Raw genomic sequence first — 16,002 nt, 5'->3', positions numbered from 1 at the left:
TTAAGTAAATCTTTAGTTTTCGTTTTTAGATATTTCCCAGCACAAATTAGGTAAGTAGAGTTATGAATAATCAGCTTTTATTTCAAGGTACAACCCAAACTTTCAATACCTATATTCCCGACCCCAAAAAATAGAAAAATGGGAATGCCTGGGTGGTATAGTCTATTAAATGTCAAACTCTCGGTATCGACTCAGTTCTTGGTATCAACTTTTGTTATCAACTGGGGATCTCAGGGTCCTGAGATTGAGCCCCGCATGGGGCTCCCTGCTCCGTGTAGAGTCTTCTCGTGATGCTCTTTCTCTGTCCCTCCGCCCCTGCGCTCACACACTCTCTCTCAAATAAATACATAAATCTTAAAAAATAAAATAAAAAAATAATCATAGCAAACATGTTAGCAGTAATGGATAATATCAATTAATGACTTATATTTGTTTGATCAAGACAGTACATTAACATATGCTGAGCCATTTCCCATGCAAAAAGAAAGTAATGCCATCAGTAAAAAGGAGTAGAAATATCAAAATAATTGAGATGAAAAAAGTCCTTGAACCTTAAACTCATGAAAATATTTAAAAAGTGCTGTGGCAAATATGTCAGAAAAATTGCAGAATTAAGAATGTTTTAAATATTTTTTTGAAGCTTACAATGAGGGTTATGCCAACATCTCAATATATATATACTTTTTGTGAGTGTTGACCTTCAAAAAGTGAGCAAGATATTCGTAAGGTAGTGCTTGAGTAGTTTTGTACTGAACAACAGCCAAAAGTATTGGAAGGTACTGGACATTGTAAGGGAGAAGGACACTTCTATACAGTGTCCCACTGAACTCAAGCTAACTATGCTTCTCATTTCTGCTGGTTTGAGAGCTACCCACATGATGTATTGTTTTATTGCATAATAATTCTGAAGGATCTATCTGAAAGTTTAAGCCCTATGGTTCCTGTTTCAATAAATGCATGAATTAGAAGCAGAGATGTTATTAAAACATCCGGAGAAGATTATCACTGTCTCTTTCTGTAGAGCTGCGGACATATTCCATACAGCCACTTCTTAACCAGACCTCCAGATCCTCTTTCTCAGATGCTTTTACCTAATGAAATCTTAGATCAGAATCCAGTGTTGCTCCAGCAAAACACCAGATTAATGACTGATTAACAAATACTAAAATTTATAGCTGAGCATTCTTTTTAAAGATCTTCTTGCAAGAGAATCAGACGTTTTTATGTAGTATGAACCACTCTGAGTCTTACTATCCCAGTAGGATGCTAGGATTCTTTGTAAGTATAGGTGAAATATCTCTCTAATTGGACACCCATCTAGTTGTGTTTACTGTACTTTTGGAAAACAACCAATGCTTGTTAAACACAGTGTAGGTATGCTTGATAGAGTTGATGACCCTGTTGCTGTCAAGACTGGCTAATATACTGAATATTTTGGCAAATTCTAGTATAGCCTTTGATTCACCCACTGCCCAGCAATCGCACTCATCTCCTTCTGTTCTGAATCCTCCCCAGCTGTGTGCCTTTGGTCTTGTTCTGCATGCCCCAAACACGCCTCCCTCAGTTTATCACAGGGTGCTTTCCTACTAATTCTACTAGATTACGATGCATAATGTCACTTTCTAAAAGACAAAATGCCTCTGACCTTGTTGAAAGTAGCTATCTCCCCCTGCTTATAATACCGTTTTCATTCCCTTTATACTACTTTATGCACTCTAAAATTATCATATTCCTGATCACTATTTAATATATATATCCTACCCCAGACTGAGTGTAAGCTCCAGAAGGGAAGGGATAGCAGAGAACTTGGCACATAATAGGGATTCTTTGTTATATACTGAACAATGATGCACACTAAATGTTGCAGATGAATTAATCAGCTGATACAGTGAAATACTGACTGAGTTGTAAATTGGAAATAATTCTTATACTTAAGTAGATTTTCTTAACCATTTCAAGGAAAATATCTACCCCACTGCCCACCAAACAAACAAACAAATAAAAAAGCAAAAGACTGGTTTGATCTAAACAATGAAAGGAATTAAGTAACAGCCATGTCACTGCATACATTCTTTTTAGATCAGTTAAGAATGGGAAAAATGAAAAAGTTTATTTTATATGTTTATTTCTTCTCCACTCTTCTTCCTTTCTTTGTGTGGAGCAGTTTCTGACATATATAATTACCTTCTCCCAGAAGAACTTCTTTTAACGTTTTTTGCAGGGGAGTTCTGCTGGCAATGGATTCCCCCCAGGTTGTGTTTGTCTGAGAAAAATCTTTATACTTCTTCACTGTTAAAGGATAATTTTATTGGATATAGGATTCTAGATTAGTATTTTATTTTTCAACACTTTAAATATTTCACCCCACTCTTGCCTACATGCTTTCTGACAAGAAGTCCACTATATTTCTTATTTCCTCTCGACAAGTTCTTTTTCTCTCTTTTTAAAAGATTTTATTTATTTATTTGAAAGATAGAGATCACAAGTAGGCAGAGAGCCGGACAGAGGAAGAGGAAGGAAGGCAGGCTCCCTGCTGAGAAGTAACCCCCCCCCCTTCCCCCCCAGGACCATGGGATCATGACCTGAGCAAAAGGCAGAGGCTTTAACCCACTGAGCCACCTAGGCACCAAGTTATTTTTCTATGGCTTTTTTTTCCCCAAGATTTCACTTTGTCTCTGCTTCTCTGTAGCTTGCATATAGCATAAGAAGGTATAATGTTCCTTCTGTTTGTTTTGGCTTTGGTTTGGGTTTTAAAGCCATTCAATTGTAGATATGCTACAGGGCTGTTGGTATAGTGATAAGGTAGGGGAGAGACGAAGCCTTCTATTATAATTAAAACTCATCTTGTAGTGGACCTGTGTCCCTGAGCTTGACCTTCAAACATGTTTCTTAGTTTCTGGACCTCCTCCCTGCCATAGATGGGAAAGCTGGTGGGGACTGAAGTGAGACAAGGGTCCTTTCCTCAGGTTGGGAAAAGCTCTGGTAAAGTCTTTCTTCCTGAAGAGTGGAGATGTGTTATGGAGGAAGTGGGTATGCTTCACCAGGACGGCTCTTCCCCTTCCTCTGATATGGCCATGGGAGCATCTTCCTTGAGTCTTCATTATGAGAAACTGGTGGGGTTCCTGGAGATAAAACACATGAATTCGGTGGGGGGGACACCCCCAAGACTGTGGCTCTCTAGAGGTACTTAGATTCATGCTGGCTCACACTCCCTTAAATTCCTGCTGTTTGAATTCTGCACTATGGGGTTATGAGCCGTGAATACCTGTTTTCAGCCAACCTTAAGAAAGATAGCCCAGGCTAAAATGCCAAAAGAAAAAAAAAAAAAACACCCAATGTGTGCAAGTTCTCGTCAGTACTCTCCTAAATTTAAATACTTCTTTCCCTAGCTTCCACAATCATCTGACCAAAATGTTACTTATTTAAATTCAAATCAACAAACATTTTCAAAGAGCTTAGTTATTATTGATACAAAGGCAGCCTTTAAAGGACTTGAAGTCTAGAGAAGAGTTCAGAAATGCAAATAACAAGGAAAAATTGAGCATCATTTTGATGTAAGAACAAGTGGTGAATAGAACAGAATAGAGACTAGTTATAGACACATCCATATAGAGATTTGATTTATGAAAAAGAAGGCACTGAACTCAGTGCAGTAGGAAAGGGAGGATCTTTTAGGCAATAATGGTGGTTCAACCGGAATTTTGGACTCTATTACACAACACACACACACACATCGATTTTACATTGATGGTATATACAAATGCTGAAGGCAAAACAAAACAAAACAAAACAAAAAAGTTTCTAAAGTTACCCTGTAGTATCCTCATTAATTTGGGGTAAACAAAGATTTCCTAAAAAGGAAACTAAAAAGTACTAACTTGTAAATAAAAGATCGATATATTGGATTAACTTAAAATAAGGAGCTTCTATTTTTAATCTAAAGACATTAAGAGGGTAAAAAGATAAGCGGGGATGTGGAAGAAGATATTCAAACTATATCTACCCAACAAAGAACTAATATAGACACTACATAAAGAAACTTTCCATTCTGAAAACACATGTGTTGATTAAAAACATCAGCAAAGGATGTGAATGGTTACTTTACAAAAAAAAAAAGAAATGATGAAGAAGCATGAAAAAATGTTCTCAGTCTGATGAGTCATCAGGAGAATTTCAAATTCTGAATAAAACCAACATTTTTCATAGCTACATACTCCCTTGAATAGCTAAACATAAAAATACTGACAATCACAAATGTTGATGAGGATGCAGAACAAATGAAATTCTCATACTCAGTTAGTGGATGTCAGTATTGGTATGACTGTAGGGCATTACCTTGTCATGGCATAGAATAAAGCTGAATGGGCATATCCCATACAATGGATCAATTCCACTCCTAAACATATTACCCAATAGAAATACCTCCATATAGATAGCAAAACATAGGCACAAGAGTAAAAGAGTATTCTGTACATTTTTCCTAATCAAAACTGGAAACAATCCATATGATCATCAATGGCCAAATGGTTAAATAAATTTTGGTGTTTTACCACTTTGAACAATTATATATCAAGAAAAATAAGCAGACTACTGTTATATTTAAAACAGCATGGAAGAATCTCATAGACATAGTATTTAATAAAAGAACCCAGAAATAAATGGTTAGATACTGTATAATTTCATTTCAAAGTTCAAGAACAGGCAAAATTAATATACGGGTTAGAAGTCAGTAGAATGGCTTCCTCTGTGGAACAATGATTTGTGCACAAATTAGTATGTTAAATTTCAAATACAATTCCACTTAAAATTACTTTTAAAATAAACAGTCCAACAACATCAACAATAGAATCAGCAATATGTCTAAGATAAAAGTAGGGTAAGTCACAGTGTGATTTACTCTTCAGGGTAAGGGGTGAGGAAAGGGTTGTGAAAGACTGCAGAATATAGAGTGCAGAAGGGCACCTGGGTCGCTCAGTCAGTTAAGCAACTGCCTTCAGCTCAGGTCAGGATCCCAGGGTCCTGGGATGGAGTCTGGCATTAGGCTCCTTGCTCAGCAGAGAGCTTGCTTCTCTCTCTCCCTCTGCCTGGCACACCCCCTGCTTGTGCTCTATCTTTCTCTGACAAACAAGTAAAATCTTTAAATATGTGTATAAATGGTGCAGATGTCACAAATTCAAAACATCTAGGAGATACAGGCAAGTGAGATAAGAGAATGAACTAGAATGCATTTCACAACAGCAGCATGAACATGAATATAGGAGGAACCAGCATTCTGCTTCAGTGTCAGAAAGCCTACAAGGAAAGATGGATTCTGAGAACCAGAGGCATACGCCTTCTCTAAAAGAAACAACTACTAGTCAGCTCCTGGAGATCATCGTCTTTCTTGCATGCTGACAATTTCTAGATACTTCAGTTCTTCAGAAATGTTAACATCATGCCTTTACAGTTTAGTTTTATTTTAATTTGAAAAATATATACCCCTACACATTTCACATTGAGTGATGGAAAATTGTATATTTAATATAGATATGTCCCAGAGTATGTGGGTGCTGGTAAATACAGAAATAGTTTGAGTTGATCTTGTCTAGCTCTGTATCTGTGTCTGGCACAACATGGTTTAAGACATAGGGAATAAAATAGTTGCTGAATAAATCTGTAATTACTAAATGAAGTTGGACTATGTTTTTAAAACTGAAGAAAAGTTTTCAAGGTAAGTTGATCAGAAGTTGTATGCTGACCTCGATGATGACATATGCTAAAGGATAGATAATTATAAAATGCCACATGTTCGAGGACCTACATGTTTACATGTAAGTCAGAATTGCAGGAACTTAGTGTTGGCAACATTGTGAAGGGGATGAACCTGGAGAGGTGGGACAGAGGAAGACAATGATGGAAAACAGATGTCATGGTCAGGGATTTTTATTTTTATTATATAGGAATAGAGCACGGAAAGTCATCAAAAGCTTATACAGGAGGGAAACATGGCTCAGTTTGCAATACCACCTTACACCAGTATTCGGTGGCCAAAATTAACAAGACAGTAAACAACGTGTGTTGGAGAGGATGTGGAGAAAGGGGAAACCTCTTACACTGTTGATGGGAATGCAAGTTGGGGCAGCCCCTTTGGAGAACAGTGTGGAAATTCCTTAAGAAATTAAAAATAGAGCAACCCTATGACCCTGCAATTGCACTACTGGGTATTTACCCCTAAGATATAGATGTAGTGAACAGAAGGGCCGCCTGTACCCTGCTGTTCATAACAACAATGGCCACAGTCACCAAACTGTAGAAAGAGCCAAGATGCCCTTCAACAGACAAATGGATAAAGAACTGTCTATATATACAATGGAGTATTATGCCTCCATCTGAAAGGATGAATACCCAACTTTTATATCAACATGGATGGGACTGGAGGAGATTATGCTGAGTGAAATAAGTCAAGCAGAGTCAATTATCATATGATTTCACTTACTTGTGGAGCATAAGGAATAACACGGAGGACATTGGGAGTTGGAGAGAAGAAGTGAGTTGGGGGAAATCAGAGGGGGAGACAAACCATGAGAGACTGGACTCTGAAAAACAAACTGAGGGTTTTGGAGGAGAGGGAAATGGGGGGTTGGGTGAGCCTGGTGGTGGGTATTAAGGAGAACACGTATTGTATGGCACACTGGGTCTGATGCATAAACAATGAATCTTGGAACACATAAAAGAAAATAAAATAAAATTACCAAAAGAAAGAAAGGAAGAAAGAAAGAAAGAAAGAAAGAAAGAAAGAAAGAAAGAAGGAAGGAAGGAAGGAAGGAAGGAAGGAAGGAAGGAAGAAAGAAAGAAAGAAAGAAAGAAAGAAAGAAAGAAAGAAAGGAAAGGGGATTTTGGTGGAAGTATGTTCACTGGATGAGAAAGATAAGAAAAATGTTCCTCATCTTGCCTTCTCAAAGTCACTTCCACCAAGGGCTTTTTGGGTCTCTTAAATACCTAGGATCAGAGATCTAGAAAGAAGTTTAAGTAATAAACCATCGAGCTATTATGCTACTGTGAGATAAGGACATACGGCTGCATATCCCATGTCCTACTCACTTATCTTGCAAGCAGTTGAGATTGGTCATATCTGTGTTCAAATGAAATAATGAAAGACAAAATGAAGACCCAAATTCTTAATTTTGACTTAATCCCATTTATTGCAGCATGAATCAAATCAATTCTTTCCACACCTGAGTGACACTGAAGAGCATGGTAAATCAAAAAGTTTCATGCCAAGGAGAGATAAAAAAGAGGTAACAATAGGAAAGGAGCAGCTTGAATTACATCAGGCAGAGTAAGAGCAAGAAAAGGCACTACTAGGAAAGAAGCACAAGTCCATAGACTTTGAATTTTTGTCCTGAATCCTTGGCGGGATTATTGACTGGAACAAGGAAGCTACTGGCCTCCCAGCGCAGAGCAAGATCCAGGGCATGTACTGAACACATGGCTCAGAGGCTGGCATCCAGTGAAGACAGGACGCAGAGGTCTGAGGCTGCTAGGCACCATACTCTGTGGTTGAAGACCACAGGGCAAACAACCCAAGGGGCGGCATCCATAAGTGAGGAGGCTCAGGGGTCGGCTGCTGCTGGACACATAACTCATAGGTCTATAGGATACAGGGAGGCAGGAACCAGAGATGTAAGAAGCAGCAGGAAGAAAAGTGGTTCCTTGGCAGGGTCTGGACACATAGTACATAGTAGGAGGGCAGCAGGACGTTTCATAGTCACAGTGGGCTGGCTGGCAGTTAGTTGGTTCGCTGCAACTCTCTTGACAGTTGTCCAGAGGCCGGAGATGGTCTTGACAGTTACTAGGCAAGCAGAGGACATCACCACAGCTCACACCTGGAGAGCAGAGGGCAATGGAGGAGCTGAGAGGAATATGGCCGGGATTTCTGAGGGATTCCAAGCTGTAGGTCGCAGGGCAGTTGTGGCAAGACATAGTGAGGTTTCAAAAGCAGGTTGCAGTTGAATGAGAAGAAGCAACTATCTCCCCTCATTTGGTTCGATCCCTTATATATCCCTAGAAGGAGGTGATTGTGTATACAGACTCTTCCTCCTTGTGGGAAGCTGCATCAGAACTCTCCATTATAGCCCCGGAAGTGGTGCTCCCATGTCCCATAAACCTGGATGTTCTTTCCATTGATTGAGTATATCTACAAGGAAGTGTGACTGGATTTTAATAGGCTCTCTCCTTCTTAAATTATCCAATGAAAACAGACACGTTTGAAGGTTCATTCACGTAATCCAAGCATAACCACCACTACATAAACATTCTTAGGATTCCTCTCTTGGAATTGCCTTTAGAAGTTATAGCAAAACTCTTCGGAGGAGGAAAAAAAATTGTAGCAAAATTCTTTGAAACAATGACAAACTTCTCTCTTTGAGGGGAAATTATATTCTTTTTGGAAATTGTCAATGGTAAGCAACTTGAGAGTAAGTATTTGTAAAAGAACGTGAAAAATTCTATAACCTATATGACTCCGGGCAGAAAAAGTTTAAAAGCAGTATAATGTGAAAAATTTCAAAGTGACCAAATTTGTATGTTGCTTTCTTTTTGGAATGTTGGTGGGAAATGACTTCCCACCAAAATATTTTTATTTTATATTGTTTTTTAGAAAGTTTTAATTTTTTTAAGATTTTATTTATTTATTTGAGAGAGAGAGAGAATGAGAGAGCATGAGAAGGGAGAGGGTCAGAGGGAGAAGCAGACTTCCTGCTGAGCAGGGGGCCTGATGTGGGATTTGATCTGGGGACTCTAGGATCATGACCTGATCTGAAGGCAGTCACTTAACCAACTAAGCCACCCAGACACCCCCAAATATTTTTATTTTAAACAGCCATACTCATTTTATTAATTTCAATAAACAGAATCATGATGGAAGCTTGGTTTATATTTAAAATATTCTTTTATTTTCATTTTTTTAAATTTATTTTCAGCATAACAGTAATCATTGTTTCTGTACCACACCCAGTGCTCCATGCAATCCGTGCCCTCTCTAATACCCACCACCTGGTTTCCCCAACCTCCCACCCCCCCACCTCTTCAAACCCTTCAGATTGTTTTTTCAGAGTCCATAGTCACTCGTTGTTCAACTCCCCTTCCAAAAATATTCTTAATATAGATCAATAAGATCGGCTCAGGTAAAAATATGGATACTACTGTGAAAAAGCAAATAAACAAAACCCCTCAAAGAAAGTTGAAGAGCTTGACATTTTCTTAACAGCTAGTATAGGTTTACATATTCATGCTTACTTGTGTTCCAACCAAAAACCAATGTTCTTGGTAAAAAAAACAAAACAAAACAAAACAAAACAAACAAACAAACAAAAATGAATAATGATTAAGACCTGGAAATGGGTTTGCTTTTGCTTCTTACATTGGTTCTGATGTCACTTTCCAAAAAACAGCTTCTAAACCACTTTACATGGGAAATAGCATCAGAATAAATGTACAGTTTTTCTAAGCATTAGTACTTCCAAGGTTATTTGGGATTATATTTTCTGGTAAAAATTGGTTTAAAAATGTTTCATAATGTTTAGCCTCTTCCACTGTATTTTTATGTCCCAACATATCTAGTGGCTCCAGTGGCTACTTTAATGGGAATTTTAATTACCTTGCTGGATCTACTTTCTAATTCCCTTCAGCCAGAAATTCTACGTAAATCACAACAGTTTCTTCCATTTTAATGTTCAACGGATACACCCACACTTAATGTCTCCCTCTGTGCAGGAGGAGTCAAATCTCTCTAACAGAAGATTGGTTTCTCTATGAGCCAGTACAGGACTATTTTACCACCAAGGATAGAAATATGAAGAGAAAATGATATAGTCTCAGAGGTCCTGTACTAACATGTTGAACTTATCTTAGTACTTTAGGTCAGAGAACATTACCCTTTGATGATTTATACCTGAGGAGTTCGAAGAGTTCCTCTAAACCCAGTCTCCACCCCTCCAGCTTTTGTCACCTGACACTCTCTGTACACACATTGCTAGAGTCTTCTTGTGAAATCCTGGATGCACCAGCTGAATGGCGTCAGTAATAAATATAGCCACCACATTTAACTGAATGCTTATCACATTTATAAGTTGATGCTCTTTATGCCTCTTCTTCTCTAAAGTAAGCAAGAGCCCAACACTCGTATCATTAGTACATCAGTGTTTGTGTTTATACATGAACATGTATTGTTTATGCTGTACGTATATATGAATGTTTTCCCATGAAGGAAGGAGTGTGGAATAAGAGGAAACTGGCATTCATTTAGTGTCTCCACTGGGCAAGACTTGTAGTGTGGATACACACATGGGTCACATCACTTTATCCTCACAATGCCTTACAGTCAATTTTACTATTTCAAGTATTCATATGAGAAAACGTGAAATGCAGAAAGTTATAGTAATTGATATGAAAACCATTTGAACAAAGGGGGTTCAAACATTTGAATATTTTTTCTGCCATTATCCAAAATGGCATTATTTAGAAATATATTAGTAGCATCTTTTATTAATTCTCTTCGATGAGCACAATTCCTCTGATTCCCAGTCTCTATTGGTAACATTTCAGGACATTATTGGAAATATTAATAATAATCTATTTTTCAATCGCATTTTTTGGATGCATTGAAATGTAAGAAAAATAAGCGGTAAACTGCAAGACATTATACTAGAATAATTTATGTTCTTGCTTTGGCATTCTTAACCCATTCCAAAAAATACCACCTTGAGTTTAAAGAGTTTAAAACACTACCACAGATTCTCTCTCTCTCTCTCTCTCTCTCTCTCTTTTTTTTTTTTTCCTGTTATGGGTAGGTAACACTGAAAAAAATATTCATGACCTTTTTGAAAATAGGATGCCCGGAATGTAAGTTGTACCTTAATATAGCGAATGCAGAACTGATGTTATTTGGTAGTGACCAGAGAGTTCATGTGGGCACAACAGCAGGTATCTCATTAGCAGGCTCCTGTAAACTATAAACAGGTCTCACACTCTTCTTCTAATGCGAAAGTTGAGGGATATATGGAGGAACTAGGCATCCTGTGTGCTTCTTCAGATTTACCCACTTTCTTGCTTTTTCTTCAATGAACCAGGGGTCCTTACCTTTCTTACTCTATAGGAACAACCCTGAATTTCTCTTTGTCTCTCGCTCAGACACAGATTCCTCAGATCATTGCAACAATATAGTTAAGCCAGTAAATGACTAGTCTGCATTCATTTAGTCAATAAATATTTATTGAGCATTTCGTATGTGTTAACATAATGATAGATACTCTCAGTAACACCAACATACTACTGACCTCTGCTCCCAAACACATCCAGTCTTGTAGTTCTGATAAGACAAGCACCCAATCCATGTCAGTGTTTACTAAGTTCTATAAACAGTATCCAAAGGAGGGCAAACGTTGCTCATTGGCTTTGCCTAGAGTTTGCATTTGATGTTAATTTCAGAGATGGGAGGAGATGTCAGGGGGCTTGGAAAGAGGAGACACTTCAGGTTATATGGTGGCAAATGGTATAAAAGCAGAAAAAAAGTGACCACACAGTGCTTTCGGTGGAGAATTCTTAGAGGCAAATAGTAGCAACTAAACTTAGATTCACATGCTGAATGGAATTTAATCATCAAAGAAGCAGTTAAGGTTTTGTTCTACAGGCATGGTGCTCTAAGTGACTGATTTTGAGAAGAGAGTGCTATGATTAAATTGGAAAGAGGGAAAATCTATTGTAATGCTTTTCTCCCTTGTTCCACTAAAATTATGTCTTTTCATCCATTTCCCTTCCTATTACCACTGCCATCACTCAAGTTGGGTTTTGCTCCCCACTGGTGAATACCTATACTTCTTATTGCCATCTTGACTCATAATCGCTATTGTCTTCTCTTTAGCTTGAATACAGTATTCAGATTAAAACTCCTCAAATTAATTTCATTATATGACTCTTTGTCAAGAATATCAGTGACTTATTTTCGTCGACAGAGAATTGTCCAAACACTTGATCAGTCCTCCTCTACTTCCCAATATGGATTCTCTTCTGTATTGGACATTTTCTGTTCATGTGACTCCACATCCCTCCTCATTTCACATCACCTCCTCACCCATCCTACCCTTCCTCTCTTTTGAAATAATTCTTTGATTTTATCCATTACCCAGACCTCAGCCAAATTAGAACCTTCTTGGGACCTCTGGGTAGCTCAGTTAGCTAAGCATCTGCCTTTGGTTCAGCTCATGATCCCAGGGTCCTGGAATCAAGTCCTGCATTGGGATCCTTGCTCAGTGGGGAGCCTGCTTCTCCTTCTGTCTGCTGCTCCCCACTTGTGTTCGCTCTCCTCTCTCTGTGACAAATAAATAAATAAAACCTTTAAAAAAATAAATTAGCCTCTTCTTTGTAAATATCTTCCTTCCAACATAAATCTCTCTGGCATTAAGCCTTTATGGCTATCATTATCTAATGCACACATGTGTGCACATGCATACACATGTGCACACACACATTCCTTTACATTGCAGACAAAACACTCTTTGTCTATGTGCTGTAGTGTCTTATATTTTGACTATATTACAGAATCCTTATTAGCTACTATTTACAATGTCCTTATTATATGTCAGACACGATTCTATATGTTTTACACATATTTACTGATATAATTCTCACAACATTCCTATTTGAGTAGGTGTGATCATTATTCTTAATACATGTGAGTACACTGAGTCAATTCTTAATAACTATTTGCTGAATAACATCATAGCATTCACAAAATATAACATAGATTTTCTCTATCAAATATAAAAGTTGACCTTTACTTAGTCAACTCAATAATCTCTTATATACTTTTCTCACCATCCATCCATTTTCACCAGGGTAAGTCAACTTTCAAGGAATATAAAAGAATATGAAGGTAGAAAGAGGTTCAGGAAATCGGAAACCCTTCCTCAAGTTTTCCTCTTGCCCCTTTAATGATCCCTGATTAGTACTTCTCTTAGCTAGGCTTAGAGAAGAGAACGTATTATCAGGAGTCAGTCCACTTCAACCTACAACATAATGAAGGGGCCTGATTATAGCACCCCCTGGTGGAATCCATGTGTAAAATCATTTAATTTATGATCAATTGGAAGAAAAAAGTTAATTCACTGAACAGTAATATAGAGTCTTGGATAACTAATAAGGCTGTAATCTATTTTCAACAGAATTTTTATATATTATAACATTCTTGAGTGTGGAAACTTGGTTTACACATGATTGGAACAAAATTTGCTCCATTCATTCCTAATTCATTCTTATAAAAGAACTTCACCTAGATGATGTTAGGAAACTGTCTTCTAGTAGCGCATCCTCTCATCTGTATTGAAGAAAGTGGAGGTGGAGGCATCCCTTCCACTATTCATAGTTAAGTCCTTGAACTGTGTCCTTTTCACCTTTACAAGGTCTTTTTCAACTTCCTCCCTTTGTTTACATATTTTATAAGCTTTAATGAAGTATAATTGATACAATAGGCTGAACATATTTAAAGAGCACAATTTATTATGTTTTGACATTTGTGTCTATCAAAAATCAAGGTAATAATCATATTCATTATCTTCCATCATCTCTTCATGACTGTTTGTAGTCCTTCCTTCCTACCCTTCTCCACGTCACCCTACTCCTACCTTCATCCCCAGGCTACCACTGATCTTCCTTCTGCCATTTTGGATTAGTTCGCATTTTCTAACATTTTACTAAGTGAAATGAAATGATACAGTATATACTCTTTTTTCTTCTTCCTTCTTTTACCCAAGTATGCTTATTTTGGGATTCACCTAAGTTGCAGCATGTATCAATTGTTCATTCCTTGTATTTCTGATTTGTTTATTCATTCATACACTGATGGACAATTGGGCTGTGTGCAGGTTTTGGGAATTACACAACAAGCACTATGAACATTCATGTACAAGTTTTTTCTAAAATATTTTATTCATTTATTTATGAGACAGAAGGACAGACAGAGAGAGAGAGCATGAGTGGGAGGGGCAGAAGGAGAGGGAGAGAGAATTTTAAGCTGACTCTGTACTAAGCACAGAGCCCAATGTTGGGGAGCAGGGGGCTCAATCTCATGACCCTGAAATCATGACCTGAGATCATGGCCTGAAATCAAGATTTAGATGCTTAACCGACTGCCGACCAGGCACCCTTTGTTTAACCTTTGTGTACAAGTTTTTGAAAGCACATATAAAATTGTTTCTCTTGGGTAAATACCTATAAATGGAATGATCTGATCACATGATAGGTCAATGTTTAACTTTTAAGGAATTGTCAAACTGTTGTTTAAACTGACTGCATCATTTTATATTCCCACCAAAACTGTATAAGAGTTCAAGCTCCTTTGTGTCTTTCAACATGTGGTATATTCAGACATTTGATATAGTCAGATTGTTATTCTATTGTCAGTATTTTATTGTGGCTTTAATGTGTTAGTCATTGATGATACCAAGCATATTCATTGCCTATATCCCATCTGTACATCTTCTTTAGTAAAGACACTGCTCAATGTTTTTGTCCTTTTTTTTTTTTTTTTAATTGGGTGTCTGTTTTCTTGTTGTTGAGTTTGGGGAGTCCTTTAAATATTTTAGATACAATTTTTTTTGATTAGATATAAAATTTGCAAATATTTCCACCAGTCAGTGACTTGTCTTTATTCTTATAATAATGACTTTTTTGAAGAGCAAGTATTTTTTTAATAATTTTTTATAAGCATATAATGTATTATTAGCCCCAGGGGTACAGGTCTGTGAATTGCCAGGTTTACATACTTCATAGCACTCACCATAGCACATACCCTCCCCAATATCCATAACCCCACCACCCTCTCCCTACCCCTGGCAACCCCCAGTTAAGGGCAAGTATTTTTAATTGTGATGAAGATCAAGTTATCAATTTTTAAACTACAGATTGTGTTTCATAGCTAAGAAATTTTACCCAACCTCATTGATGTCTTAAAGAATTTTTTCCTATGTTTCTACAACCATATTTTTGGAATCTAATTTTTATCCTCACCAATATTTTCAGCTGTGATCTTCAAGATCACTAATGATGAGCTCCCTGCATGCAATGGCAAATTTTGCCTTAGTCTTAACTCCATGGCGGGTGACATTGCTATCCACACTTTGTATTTTGATAACTTGTCCTATTTTTATTCAGCAATACTCTGATTTCATGATTCTGTTTCTATCATTTCTATCATTCTATCCACCTCCCTTTTCTCCTTCTATTCTCAATTCTCTTCTGCATTCTCCTTAGTCTGCATTTCATTAATCATAAGGGTTCAGTTAATAGCTATAATAAATTCCACAGTATTTATAATTACAATCTTGCTCTCTTTCCTGATCTGTGTTACTGCATTTGCAGTTATCTGCTAGTTCATTCCACTGAGACAACCTACCCTTCAAATTAAATATTTACATATAAATAGTGCTTTCTCCAAAGTTGGTTTCTCCTCCCACATACTTTATTTCTACTTATGGTGCCAAATTCTCTTAGTCACATAGGCTTAAATGATTATAAAACGATCCTCAGAAAAACTTCTATCTTTAGCGTATTCTCAAGGACAAGATTAGTAGTGAGATGCAGCTCAGGCAATGTCTCTCCCTTGGCTGCAGTTATCTTGAATACCTCTCCATTGTCCACAGAATAAAATCAAAGGTCCTCAAGCTCTCACTCAAAGCTATTCAGAATATGGATTCTCCATACATGGCCAAGCCCACGTCCTTCAGGTCCTCTCCATCTGGACCTCCAGATGACCCTATTGACCATTCTCCGTGAGCATCTCATATTGCTAGCTTCCTTTTTGCTGTCTTACCTGCTTTCCCACCCTCTCTAATTATGCATATCCTACTTATTTTTTACAGCTCAAGTCACATATAATGAGTACCAGGAAGCTTTCATTTCTGCCCAACCAGAGCGATTCTTTTGCTTGGAACTTGTTCCCACGTTACATGTCTCCTATTGTACAGATCA

General features: G+C 37.5%; 1 protein-coding gene across 1 annotated transcript; it reads right to left on the bottom strand.

Annotated features, from left to right (window-relative positions):
- Nucleotides 1–7,419: 7,419 nt before the first annotated feature.
- Nucleotides 7,420–7,962, bottom strand: LOC116872357 (keratin-associated protein 26-1). The gene has a single exon (XM_032865532.1). The coding sequence runs from the start codon at nucleotides 7,960–7,962 to the stop codon at nucleotides 7,420–7,422; it is 543 nt and encodes a 180-aa protein (XP_032721423.1).
- Between the last annotated feature and the right edge of the window lie 8,040 nt (nucleotides 7,963–16,002).

Source organism: Lontra canadensis, unplaced genomic scaffold (genome assembly GCF_010015895.1).
Source record: "Lontra canadensis isolate GAN:19392208 unplaced genomic scaffold, GSC_riverotter_1.0 scaffold29, whole genome shotgun sequence".
Lineage (NCBI taxonomy): Eukaryota > Metazoa > Chordata > Mammalia > Carnivora > Mustelidae > Lontra > Lontra canadensis.
The sequence above is the reverse complement of the archived record's forward strand: the minus strand, read 5'-3'. Positions and strand labels throughout refer to the sequence as shown.